The following is a 14,250-nucleotide window of genomic DNA, read 5'->3' as shown; positions in this document are numbered from 1 at the left end:
CTATCTCCACCTTGAGGGTCAGATTGTAAGCTCTCAGCTACTGTTCCAACACCATGTCTACCTGCCTGCCACCATGCTTCCTGCTATGATGACCATGGACTAACCCACTGACACCTTAAGCAAGCCCATGATTAAATGCTTTCTTTTTATAGTATCTTTTGGCCATGGTATCTCCTCACAGCCATAGTAACCCTAAGACTATAACCACAGCAGCAGTGAGTTCACTATAGCAGTGGCCTGGCATGTCCTGAGGGAAGAATTTCACAGCACGTCTCTCATCGTCTGGTTCTGACATTCCTTCCTCCCCTTCTTCTGCAAGGTTCCCTGAGCCTTGACACCCATCTTTTTTGAAACATAGGTCACACACTGTCTTGGAACTCTCTTAAGCTAAACTGGTGGCAGGTAGCTGAGATTACAATATCTTATCTTATCTTTTTATTTGTTCTGAGACAGCATCTCACTGTATAGTCTGAATGACCTCAAACTCAGAGAGCTCTGCCTGCCTCTGCCTTCCAAATACTGGGATTGAAGGCGTGTGTCACTATGACTGGTCCCATGCCCAGCTTTTTAAAATATGGGTTCTAGGATTTGAACTCAGAACTTGGGTACTTGTGCTCAGCTTTTTTACAACAAGGGTGTTAGGGATCTGCTTGACTCTTGTTTGCGTATCACTTTACAGACTGAACCATCTCCCCCACCTGACTAGGTACCTTTCCATGGAGAGCTGCCTGGCTGTAGTTGCACCATGAAAGGGATTAAAAATAAACTGCTCTCCACCGGCTTCATCATGTAGAACTCCAAAGGCCCCCAAGCAGGGCATCTGGCCTAATTTCATGTTCTACCCAACACTAATGATGTTCAGTCTGCCAAGTAATAATTCACATTGAAAATAGACTCTGGGGACCTCTGTGACCCTCCAGTCTTTGTTTTGGAGGCTGAGTCCCACTGAGCCTCACTATTAAGTATATCTGGCATATGATGTCAGGTGGCCCCACAGTTAGATGCCACTTTCCATATCATTGAAAACATTGCTCTACAGCCGCCAAGAGTGTAGACACAAAAAATGGAAAGTGGCGGCAATAAAGAGACTATCATCATGACAGCCAGAGCCAGGTGGGCACACAGAGGGGGCTCGTGGAGGATGCAGTGGCATCTGGCCCTGCTGAACCAAAGACCAGAAGGCAGAGGTAAATAGGAACAATCAGGGGAAGATACAAGGTCTCCAGATCCAAAATCTGGCTGTGACCCTGATCTGCCTTTCATTGGTTATAGAAGCCCCAAACCTGGGCTGAAGAGCACTAGCTTGATAGCACAAGGACCTCAGTTTGATTCCCAGTGCTGAGGAGAGAGACAGCCTAGCTGATTTCGGGAGTTTCACATCAGTGAGAGACTGTCTTGACATCAGAGACTGAGGGAGGCTGGAAGAGATGACCCAGTAGGTAAAGCCTTGTAAGCCTGAGGGCCAGAGTACACAACAGTGTGTCTGTAACCCAGCTTTCCTATGGTGAAACCAGGGACCGTGAGAAAGTAATCACAGGGGCAAACAAAAAACCCTGTTAAAAAGAGGAAGGGGAAGGCAGAACCTAAGTTTTCCCATTGATCTCCACCCATAAACCCAATGATATGCACACACGTGTGCACACATGAGCACATTCATAAGCAAAGTTTTTTTTTAAGATTGATAGCGCTTGAAGAGACCCACATTTGCGCGCACACACACACAGAGAGAGAGAGAGAGAGAGAGAGAGAGACAGAGAGAGAGAGAGAGAGAGAGAGACAGAGAGAGAGAGAGAGAGAGAGAGAGAGAGAGAGAGAGAGAGAGAGAAAAGAATCCCCAAATGCCACTTTTCATTGTTCCTTGAACTCACCTAAAAATTGAGATTGGCTTTCAGGGAGCTGCATTAAATAAATTATTAGGAGGTAGTAAGTCTGCTGGACACCCATAGCATGATGCTGAGGAAGGAGGGGACACACTTGGACCATATACTACTGGAAGCATCAACACTCCATGCCCTTCAGAGACAGGTGTGTCTGTCCACAGGGGTTAGGCTTGGGCAAACCAAGTCAGCCATGTATTAGCCAAGAAGCACAAAGCCCCACCCCTCCCAGACTAGCTGGGTTCCAGTGTGTATGTGTGGAGAGAGAGAGAGACAGAGAGACAGAGAGACAGAGAGAGACAAGCTCAAGGCATCTTCCATTGCACTTTAATCAAAATTCCATCATCACAAGAGCTCTTGTGGCATACAATGTCAGGATGGGCACATCAACTTGGTCCTACAAATGGAACATCCATGGATCCGCACTTCAAACATGTATGAAAAATAAAATATATAATATTTATAGCTTTATAAATTTCCCCATTGAATCACTTTCTCTTTAAAATAAATTATGATATATGATGCAGCCTGGAGTCACTAAGCAAGTAGCAGCCAAATGACACCCGTTTTCTCCAAAGTTCGGGATGGGGGGAATACTCCATGGGGACAGTCTGATGCTCAAAGGAACCAATGTGGCTTACAAAACAAGCTCACTCTTCACAGTGGGCTGAGCATCAAAAGAATATGGGAGGCTTCTAATAACTGTTCGGTCTTTTTTATGGGGAAGAAAGTGAATCCCCAAACCACACCGAATGTTGTAGAAGCTGCAAATGAACTTTTGGCACCAGATGAGAAGAGCAGCTTTTCAAAGCCAACCCAGCGATGATCCTTAGAAGCGTGGGTCTGAGAAGTGGCAAAGGGGAGGGGAAGGCTGTAGGGGACTTTCTCCATGGGTGGTCTCTGCTTTGGGGACAGTGAGGATTGTCTGAGTAGCTGGCCCCCCACCAGCTGCAATTCCCTCAAAGGGAAAGACCACAACACACACATACACACACACATGACACTGAGGGAGAGACCCTTTTGCAGATGGGGGTAGTGTCTTTGCAATGTGTTCAGTTGAAAGCCAGGATGTGCTACACACACAAGGGACACACAGGCCACCCCAGTAGGATGGCCACACAGCCATCAAAGAGGACAAACAGGAAGCACATATGGGACACCAAGGATCCAAAAGGACGGGTAGGACTGGGCTCCACTAGCATTTACAAGGGCTGGAGGAAGGGCTCACAGAGTTTAATGGAAGGAAGGGTTCAGGACTCTTCCCAAGGGATTCTGGTACTACCCGCCCTCCCCCCCCCCAAAAGACAACAAAATCGTGAGAAGGAACAAATGAGCCTAAGACAAGGGTGGCCACACAGCCTGCCTTGGAGGCTTCCTAGGAATAGGCTGTGATTCTTTTCTGTTCAGGCCATAGGTTTTAGCTGAACTTCTCAGAACAGCCCCATCGTGACCTCCTGGACAGGGAGAAGGTAGCTACAAATCCAGGAGGCGCTCCTCACAGGTCTCCACAGGCCACTTGGAAGCCCCTCCAAACACATCAACGTTGTTGTCCACCCACGGGATGATGTTCCCAGGCATGTTCGTGGAGCAGTTGGCAATGTTGATGATTTCCTGCGCCCGAAGGACACGGTCCCATATGTTGAACTGGCTAAGTTCTCCGACAAAGGCCTGTGTGGCATCAAACCTGCCTCCCACGGTGTCCTGGAAAATGGAAACAGACACTTTGGGGGCAGGTTCGCAAGCAGAACTGGCCTCCTGACTCTCCAGGGAAGCAAGATGGAGAGGACCATGGATTCTATAAGTCCTGAAGCCCCATGGCGTTTGAGGTGTGGGAAATCGGCTTCCATCAAACCACCCATTTTACACAGAGGAAACTGAGGCAGAATGGAAAGACAGTTGCTTAAAGCCTGACTCTCAGGCCCTTTCAGGGGAGAAGTAGTGGAGAAGCTGAGGAAGGAGGCCATGAATGAGTCTACAAGCCTTCAAAGTGCTTAGTAATCACTAAGCTAGCTCTTCCCTGCCCAGGCTTCTTTGCTGTCCCTCACCTAGATAGTCTCCTGGATCACATTTCTTCCCATTGCCGGCCCGCTGCAGGTATCCTAGGTGCAAATGCAGGGACTCCCAGGGACACTGGAGATGCCTTCTTATAGTGTTTACCCTATAGGGCATGAGTCACTAACCCTGTGACTACCCTGCATCTTTCTCAGACACTGCATTAGTGTGTCTTGGGCTGTGCAGCCAGAGAGCTTGCTCACAGGGCTGGCTGTCAGGACACAGTGGCATGGTCTGGAAGACAAGAACAGGGAGGGGATTCTGGGTGGTTGGGTTACATAGCCTCTTTTGCATCATTCCTGAGAGTACTCACCTGCTCCTGCCCCAGGATGAGCACACCCCCAGGCTTGATGGGGTGCCAGGGTGCCAGGTTCTCCCCAGTGCCGAGCTTTTCCCCATCCTGGAATGCTTCCCACATGCCATCTCGGGTAGTCCAGGTGATGCAGATGTGGTGCCACTTGCCATCACTAACAAACAAGGGCAGCTGGGCTACCTGTGGGTATCAACATGTAGGTGAGGACTTGCCAGGTCCCAGTCCCATAGATTGCTCCAGGGAAGGGAATGGAATGTCACCTGGAGTCCTAGGGCAACTCAGGGCAACCCAGGATTTCTCATGGGCTCCCCTCCCCTGTCTTGTGTGGCAATCGGGAGACCGGATGAAGCCATTCTTGGTTCTGGGCCTGGCTACAGACTTACCCTCCCAGGCTAGCCTGAGCTCTCTGTGTAGACCTGACCAGTAGCACTCAGGAACCTTTGTGTGTACCAGGCCATGCATGTGTATGTCAGTGTAGTACAGGGCTATATACATACATACCCCACACTCAACTACAGGAACGCCCCAGCAGCCTGTGAGCACAAGGCTATGATAGCCCTGTTGTTACTGTTGGTCTCCTAGCAACCTGAAGTCTCCCTCCCAGGAATTGAATGTTTACAAGAGGTCTAAAGGGAGCGGAAAACAAGGCTCTCAGGCACTACAATGTTATTTAGAACAATAAATCCTTAGCTCAGGAAAGTTGTCTCTGCTAGAAGCTGGGCAGGCTCACTCTACAGAACTTTCAACTTCTCTGCGGTGCTCCCTAAGTAAACAAACTCCACCCAGTGATAGTTTGGTAAAGATGTGCAGGCAGGGGTCTCCTCTGCACCCACCCCAAATGGAGGCTGGGCTTGGGGCATCTATAGCAGGGGCAGCCATTCAAATGCCAGACTAAGGACATTTTTTTATTGTGTTGAATCTGACTTTAGGAGAAGAGAGACAGGATTTAGCTGTGAGCCACAAGCTGGCTTTAAACTCACAGTCTTTAAACTCATAGCTCCCCAAGTATTGAAAGAGCGTGCCACTGAGCCCAACTAGGTGGTTGAGTGATCAGAGGCTCCAAATTAGTCTTTCAAGTAGACCATACTGCTGAATGCCTATGGAAATGGGGAATCCTCGCTAGGAAAGGCAAGACTACAGAGAAGAAGAGAAGAGCGGTTGCCAAGGGCTGAAGAGGGCTGGGCAGGAGCTGACTACAGTGGTGAATGAGGGAATGTGGCAGTGGGACTGTTCGATATTTTTATTGTGGTGTGATTCTACAACTGTATGCATTTGTCAAGGCCAGCTAAAACTGAAACATACATTTAAAAGGTCAGTTTTGCCATGTGTAAAATTTATCTCAATAAATGACCCTTTTAAAGAGTATGCCCACACTCTCACATGGGTACCCTCAACCAAAGCATCTAGGGAGGACCACACGGGCTGCCTGTGTATATGGAATATTGCTTTCCTACCCTTTCACTCCTTCAACACCAGGATCCTCATCTGCTTCTTGGCCAGACTCGGAGCTCAGGTCTCCCTGGGCTGCAGATATGTTATGCCACGCCCATCCCACTGCCCATCCTCTGGAGTGAGACAGCCTCTCCATGCTGAGGAGGGCAACCACCACAGCCCTGGTCAGTGGGTGAAACAGACTATGGCTGGCCAGGATCTGCTCTGTGTGTTATTGTAACTCAGCCAAGGGCTGACTTCTTCCAGTATCTACGCCCTTGGACACCAGGGTGAAGTTCGAGCAGTCCTCACCTTGTCGTTGATGAGCAGCTCGATGGGATTATTACCCCACTCTATCAGCACAATCTCATTGGCTTGCCCAGGCACAGCATAGGAGAATGGTGTGCCGATGCCTGGCGAGGCACTGGACCGAAGCCACAGGCAGATGGTGAAGGCGTAGAGCTCGGGCAATGTCTTCTTGATCTTGCCATACAGGTAGTTTGTGCGGAGAGGAAGGGACACTTTGAATGCATCTGGTGACTTGAATGCACTGTTTCCTGGGTAGAAGGAAAAGTAGTAGGCTATAGTAGGCTAGCCTGGCCGTAGGACCCATCACTCAGGCAGACCAAGAGCACTTCTGGTCCTGGTTAGAGTGCTCAAATCCATCAGCCCTTGGATTTCCAGGTCCTTGCCTGCTGGAAGCTTACAATCTGGGCATGGGAGAGGGGGACAGACCAAAGTGAGTAGAAGAGAAAAGGGATAGGGAGGCAGTGAGTTCCTCTAGGAGGACAGTGGCTAGAGGAAGATTAAAGGTGGGATAAAGAACCATGAACAGCCAAGGACATGAGCAGGTCTGTGGGTTTGTTCCCCCACACCTGGTCTGTTAGGAAAAGAAACGAGGCCTCGGAGCTAGAGAGATAGCCCAGCTGCTAAGCCCACTTGCTGCTCTTCCAGTGAACTCCGGTTCGATTTCCAGTAGTCACACGACAATTCACAACCATCTGTATCTCCAATTCCAGGGGTTCTAACCTTCTCTTCTGGCCTTCGCAGGCTCTGTACATATATGGCGTATATACATATATCCAGGCACATACGCATAACAACAAAACTTTCTTTTAAAGAACATTCCTATATATCTTTGTGTAAAGGCCTTGCTGTTTACCTTGTAGCCCGAGCTGGCTTTGAACTCACAATCCTCTTGCCTCAGCTGAGCAAGTATTGGGTTTACATATATGTACCACCAGAGCCAGCAAGGTTTTGTTTTTTTGTTTTTTGTTTTTTTTTTCTACAAGTAAACAACACAGAAATAAAAGCACGCAACTCCAGTCATTTCTGATTGCCATTCTCTAGTCTTGGTCTCAATGCTTAGAAACTGGAGGAAGGGTCTAGAGAGAAACTGGATTTAATTTTCTTGTTCTATAAGCCAGGAAAGTCTTCCTCAGCTGATCCTTGTTTCCTCCCATCTTTCCTTGAGCTCTCTACTGCTCTGGCTTCTTCCGTAAGGGCAGGCTTTGAAACCCAAGGGACTAGGGCTTGGAGGAGGAAATGTCTCCTGGGGACCTGAACTCTTGATAAACACTTGTGAGCAAGTAAGCCTGCATCACTTGTCACAGTAAATGACTAGCACTGCTTAGGTGAAGGTGTCAGGCTTGAGGTCTCCACACTACAGCTTTACTCAGAAGTGGCAGTTTGTCTCAGTCCCTGCTGGGAAACCCTTTACCCCTGACATGACCTTTCCTTCTCAAGACAGGACTGCATTGTTGGACTGTTTTCTGTAATGTGGACCCAGAGGGAGGTAGATACTTACAAAGGTACCCCCACCTCAGGCTAACACCTGGCCAGACCTTTAGCCCTTCCAGACCTTACTGGTAGTGGTGAGATGCTCCCTTCCCCCATCTCAGGCTGTCCTCATGTGCGAGGCACTTCTGAAGTCTTTGCAAACAAATTCTTACATGGCATGTAACTTTCAGTATAGTCTTGATTTAAGCTCCAACTGATGTACAGTTGGGTTAGCCAAAGTTTGCAGAGAACTAGCCGATTCTGTGAGTGGCCGTAGAGCAAGCTTTCCTTTAACACAAGGGTTAGTCAGATTCTGCTTGTGAAGGAGCCTCATTATTCTTCACTCACCAACACCACTTTTTAAGCACCTCTAAAGGACCAGACAGCCAGACAAACTTACTCCATGATCTTCCAGATGAAAAGTTCCAGACCTTATCTGAAGAGGTCTCCTGCACAGCCCAGTAACAGAGTCCAGGGTCACCTTTCTGATCTTTGGGTTTTCCAGCTAGTATATGTTCATGCCCTGGTGGCTGTGTAGTCTCCCTGATTCATCCTGACCTCCCATGGTAGGCAACCCTCAAAACAGGCTGCAGACTCGCTGAGTGCCTGTCCAGAGCCAGAAAGACCTGGCCATCTCAAGCACCCAAGGAAGCAGGCCACAATAAAAGCAAGAGCTTGCCCCCCATTATACTGAAGAAAAGAAAAAGACAGAACCAGACAACACCCTCTCCAATTTTGCAGGTTGTTCTGTTGTGTTGAGGCTGAGAGAAATGACTTGTCCAAGGTCACACAGCTACTGAGCCAACAGGACCGGAAGTCCCTCTTTCCACTATGTATAGTCACTGGTGCTTACTGGTGACTGTGCAAATGACCGTGTTCTTAATGAAGACATCATTATCTAATAAGGAGAAATGACTTCTGTGCTTGCAGGTGGGCAGGCTTGCCAATTTAATAAGACTCTGTGTCTGTAATATCATTAGGTTGGTGACAACAGATAGGTTTAATTAGAGCTGGAAGAGCTGAGAGGCAGAGAAGGGGGCTCTAGCCTGAAAACTGGTACCCTTTATTTGAATAAAAACAGCTTGGAGGTTCAGAGGAAACTTAGTTAGAACCAATTAAGGAATTAAAAGGCTTGACCAATAAATCAGAAACTGCAGGTGGTGGACAAGCCTAAGGAGGAGGGCAGGCAGCCTGGGGCTTGAAGGGAGGAGGCTCTGGTCTCAGTGCCAATGCTGATTTCAACACCCAAACAGCTGTGCCTGGCCAGCTGGCCCGGACTCTGAGGCCTTTGCAAATGAACAGGTCTTGAAACCAAGAGAAGTAGACATCCTGGGAACATGGGTGCTGTGCAGAATCAGTGGCTATATGCTGGACTCTAGAAAGAGTTCCTGCTCAGCAGGGATAATAAAAGCCCATTTCTCCTCTGGGATCACTACTAACCTCCTCAGATCTGCAGAGGTCAGAACCATCTGACCTTGCCTGCCTGTACCTGCCATGGGAGCCTGTTGCAGGGCTAATAGAAGATACAGAACCCACAGGCAAGTATCTGGCTTATAGCTGATAGAGAATGAAGGACCACAGGACAGAGACTCCCCAAAGCCTGGCCACATGGTGGAGGCCTACCTATATTCGGCTCGACTAGATGCTTCTAGGGAACCTGGTGGAGTTCCCACTCATAGTGAACTTTGGGGGCTGGGCATTTCCACACCCTGTACAGTGGACACAGAGCAGAATGAGCACACACTCAGAATTGCCCAGAAACAAATGGCTTACCAGATGGTCATTTTCCTTTACAACTCATTCCAGAGCTGAGTAGGTGGGACACAAGGAAAAAGTCTAGCATTCCCGTGATGGGGGAGTCAAAGGGAAGTCTGGGACTGGAGATGGCAATTAAGAACACTTGTTGGTCTTGTAGAGGACCCAGGCTCAACTCTCAGCACCCACAGGGTGGTTTTCCGATCATTTGTAACTCCAGTTCCAGGGGATCCAACCAACACCCTTTTTTAGGTTCCATGCAGACCAGGTATAAATGTGGCATACACATACAAGCAGGCAAAACACCCATACATATAAAATATATATATACATATATATATATGTACTCATATGTGAAAAAACACATATATACATATGTACAATACATACACACACATATATATGTACATACAAACTCAGTTTGAAGAAGCTTAGTGGCTCCTCTGAACCATGTTGTACAAGAAGTGTGGCTCCTGTAGGACCTAACATCCCATGGCCCATTCAGCTGTGAGCTCTCAGCAATAACTAAGGGGCACAATGTGGTTGCCAGAACCAGCACGCCTGGCCCTGAACCCTGACTGTTCCCTCCTGGCTGTGAACAGACAGGCTGAGAACATGTGGGAGCACTATTAAATGGCAGCTCGCAAGTGACTGTTCTACTGGCCTGGAGACCAGGGACAGAGAATGGGGAGGCTCAGGGTTATGTCCCTGGGACATGTGTCTCAGGGTTCTTTGGCAAGTTTCCATAAAGGATACTTGTCTGCCTGGGAAGTGAGCATATCCTTATCTGTGAAATGGGTACACTGCCTGACACTAATTCCAGCATCCACCTCAGAATTCTACGGACTTGCCCCTTTGTTGGCCAGCTGACCACTGTGCCAAGTGAGACACACAGCCACAAAGTCCCCTCTCATTCTCATTACCCCCTTCAGTTACTTACTACTGTGTTCACTCCATGGCCCTGTGTGTTCCAGGGACCCACTATGATTGTGGTGGGTAGACACTGCCCTCCCTCTTGTCAGGCAAGAAAGGCATCCAAGGCAGTTGCTTTGCCTTTGACAAAGGCTCTGGGACCTAGGGGGTCTCCCAATATCACCATCAGCAGAAATTAGACAGAAGAGACTGTTTTGAAAATTCAAGAATCTATGTCAAGCCAGAGGTGGTAGCACACGCCTGTAATCCCAGCATTTGGGAGGCTGACCTCGGAGGATGGCAAGCTAAAGGCCAGTGTAGGCTATATAACAAGATGCTCTTTCAAGAAAACAAAACAAAACAAACACACAAACAAAAAAACCTAAACAGAATCATAGTCAAATAGGTAAGCTACACTTCTCACCTTTTTATAAGGAAGGCAAGGGAAATAGTAGAAAATAGGAAGGGGACATGGGAAAGCTGGGACTCCTAATGAAACAATATCCCATCAGCCCATTGCCTGCTCCATCTGACCCTTCTTTTCATTACAGGACTCACTGGACACTTGCTATTGGACAGTCTCATATCAATCATGAAATTGAGAGTATCTTTGTTAGCTTAGTGCATCTAAGATCATAACTGTATACCCTCTGCCACCAAACCTAAAACGTCACAGGCCACCCAGAGAGTTGGGGAGGGGGGGTTGAGGCCACAAATGGAAGCCTCTAGGACCCTTTATTTCTCCTCCCCTTCCATCTCTAGTGGGAGAATCTTACCCACCACAGCACGAGATGAGAAAAATAGGCAGAGTCTGCTGTGAGGACTAGTTAAAAAGAGACTGAACTGCCTAACTAGCAGGAGGTCAGAGGTCAGGCTGTTGATCCAAGCTGGTCCTGAGTTCCTTTGTGCTCGTGGGGCTCGGGGCTAATTCGTATGACCACTGTCAATCACCTTTGTCATTTACACAAACATCTGAGGATCATCTCCATGTTGTTGCCTCCACCACTGCTTCATTGCTGCCCATAAATGGAAATCCTAGGTCTGCCCAATGTGGTGAAAAGGAGGCCACTCTCTGACAGAGTATCAGGCACCCAGCACGTACCTCGCTCCAGCTCAGTCACTCTCTGCAGCAGCGCGTTCAGTGTACTCTCTGTCTTCTGCCGGTGAGCTGATGTCTCATTGTGGAGCAGGGACTTCTCATCCTCCAGCTCGGCCACCTTGCGCAGCAACTGCCTCTCCAGTTCCCCGAGCCTCCGCTGGAGCACCTCTCGAAAGTCGCTAGGTAGCCCGGCATTAGATGCGTTTGTGCGGAGCTGGAGCTTCGGAAGAGCGGGAGGGGGACATATTCAGGCCAGCTGAATAAAAACTATGGCACGCGGCTCCAATGACCCAACCACACAGCGAGAGGCTTCCAACGCAGCATTAAATGGTGCCAGTGGCTCAAAAAAGAACGTTTTTTCTGATACTTATTTTTTGGTAGGGGAAGCCTTTCAAAGTCAGACAAAAAAATTACTTTGTTGCAATATTTGAAACTTGCAGATCTCACTTTCTTCTCTTGAAAAGCTGCTTTAGTTAACATCTGTAATTCTATGTTAGAGAAAGTCCAAAAATACAGGCAAGATTTTTTTTTTCTCAAGCAATTAATCAATGGTACAGTGAGCTTTCGTCTAGAAATGAACATGGTCCCCAAGTTCCAAAATGGTACAGGGTCAAAATGCTCAGAGATGCCCCTGGAAAATGACGGACACAAGACCTTACTATTCTAACCCCCAGAAAGCTTTGTTTGTAGGACGGTACCCAAATCCTTACTTCCTATTTCTCTTACTCCTCTGCCATCATACCGGCTCAGAGGCAGTCTGCCACCCTCAGCCACCAGCCCTTGGCAAGCTCATGTACCTCTGTGTCCAAATGCTCCAGAATATAAATTGTAAAAAAAAAAACAGGACCTGCCTCGTGCTATTCTCTATTACAAGGGTTAAAATTAAATAATATGCCCGAGCCACATTTAGAACTCAAGAAGTGTTAGCTCTTACTAATCCTAATGACTCATGGGATCTACAGATGCTGGAAATACTGTATGTAGCCACTGAGCCAAAAGAAACCCTCCGGTAAGTTAGCAATAATTAACACCTGTAATTTAAACATCATTTTTTGCTAATAGGTATTTTGATAAACGCTGTTAACAGAAATGTCCACACTTCTTAAGCAAGGTGGGAAGTAAGATGAAAATTAATTGAAGATTTCTACCCCAAAGTTCCAAACTGCACACGGAAGAAGATATAGCAGGATAAAGTCTGTTCTCCTAAAGTCATGGCAAAGGGCACCTTAAAAAACGTTCTGACTCGATGAACAGAGGCGTGTAACATTTGGGGGTCTCTGGCTTTCCTTCTCCACGCTCCCGCAGATCAGTCAAACCCAGTCCTCCCACCCCCTGACCCAATTTGTCAAAGAAAACACCAGATGCCCATGGGCAGCTGACCTCCAGCGACAGGCTCTCAGCACAGGGCACAGCCAGAGGGAACGTGTCCCGCTTCCGATCGCAGAGATTTGCAAGGAGAGGAAACAGGCTGCTAGGGTCACTGGATATTGCCCTCCAGGCTAGGCCGTCTGGGGTTCAATAACCAAAAACCTCACTAGATTCAGGGTAAGTCCCCGCGTGAGACTGGATGGAGGTGGGGGGTGAGGATTTCACCTTTCCCATCCGACAAGGGGATAGAGGAGGGCAGGGATAAGGGAGGTCATCCCAGTAATGTCCAGAGAGGGAGTGAGGATTGCACCCGGATCTCAACTCTCCCCATGGATGGGCACGCGCGTACCCATCCCGCCCCCACCCCCCGCCGCACCCTCAGTCCCACGATCCTGGGACCACCATCCGCTAGATGCCCTCGCGCGCAGCTACCTCGAGGCTCTCCAAGCGGTCCTTGAGGGTCTGCAGCGAGCGGCTGAGCTGTTCTACGACGTGGCCCGGGTCCCGCGGCAGGTCGCCCATGGTGTCCTTGCCCGTGGCCCCCGCGCCGCGCGCCTTGCCGCCTGCCAGCCCCTCACAGCGGGCCAGCTTGCCGGTGAGCTCTCGGATGGCCTCGCGCTGGGCACCCAGGGTCTCCTTCTGTTGCACGACGGTCTCGCGCAGCTGGAGCACAGCGGCTCGCAGCTCCTCCTCGGGGCTCATCGTGCCGCCCTGCATGGGCATCGCCGGCAGCGGGCAGCCGGCGCGTGCCGCTTCGGGGGGCAACGCGGTGCACACGAAGCGACTGCCAGGGATCGGACTGTCCTGAGCTCCTCCCGCGGCCACGGCTAGCGCCACGCCGGCCGTCAGCAGCGCCAGCATCTCGCTGACCCGCGCGCTCACTTCAGCATGAGTCGTTGGGCTGCCGTCTGGGCGCCTTCGCGGCGGGCTACGTCTGTCCGAGCGCAGCGCTCAAGGGAACCGCTAGCAGCGCCAAACCGCGCCGCCTGCCGTCGCAAAAGACTGCCTGCCCTCCGCTTGGAGCCCGGTTCTGGCCCGAGCTCTGCCCGCGCGCCCTTTCTTAAGCTTGGAGGGCGGGGCCACCTGTGCGTGGGGCTCGAGTTGCGTTCTCTGATTGGTCCGCCCGCGTGCGCGTCACGCGGAGGGCGGGGCGGGGGCGCATCTCTAAGCGGGCCAGGAGCCTGGGCTCTAGCGTGGGCCGTGTTCCTGAGGCGCGAATGCGGGGTCCCCAAGGCTTCTTAGAAAAGGAAAACTGCAGTTCAAACCGGTCATGGAAAGCGTTGGCGGGTCTCTCTCAGGAGTCCCTCTCGGGGCTCGCGGGCAGAGAAACTCGGGGGACACCCTGACGCCCACGATGAATGGTGATGGCACGGCTTCCGGCGCCGCCTGAGAAATCCTAAGATGCGACTCCACTTGCCGAAGAGGATTTTTCCCTAGCGGAACTCGAACCCGGGTCTTCCACGCGACCTCCCGCCCATTCTCCATACCCCCACCCTCCATCCTCTCTCCCCCCACCTCCCCACTGCCCCACCCCCACCCCGGCGGCCGGTGTAGGTTTCTTCAATCTGGGCGAGACGGTCCATGGCAGAGGCAGACGGTCTGGAGGTGTCTCCAAATTCCAGGCCCAACCACAGAGAACTCAAGGGAAGAAAAAAAGAAAAAAA

General features: G+C 49.9%; 1 protein-coding gene across 1 annotated transcript; it reads right to left on the bottom strand.

Moving 5' to 3' along the window:
* Window positions 1–3,350: 3,350 nt before the first annotated feature.
* Nptx2 (neuronal pentraxin 2) lies at window positions 3,351–13,447 on the bottom strand. The gene is made up of 5 exons (XM_027413612.2): window positions 13,019–13,447; window positions 11,222–11,438; window positions 5,986–6,230; window positions 4,243–4,422; window positions 3,351–3,578 (listed from the first exon to the last, which is right to left on the bottom strand). Exons 1-5 carry the CDS (start codon window positions 13,445–13,447, stop codon window positions 3,351–3,353), a joined length of 1,299 nt encoding a protein of 432 aa, XP_027269413.1.
* Window positions 13,448–14,250: the final 803 nt, after the last annotated feature.

The sequence above is a fragment of the Cricetulus griseus genome, chromosome 4, assembly GCF_003668045.3.
Source record: "Cricetulus griseus strain 17A/GY chromosome 4, alternate assembly CriGri-PICRH-1.0, whole genome shotgun sequence".
Classification (NCBI taxonomy): Eukaryota; Metazoa; Chordata; class Mammalia; order Rodentia; family Cricetidae; genus Cricetulus; species Cricetulus griseus.
This window is presented reverse-complemented; position numbering and strand designations above follow the sequence as displayed.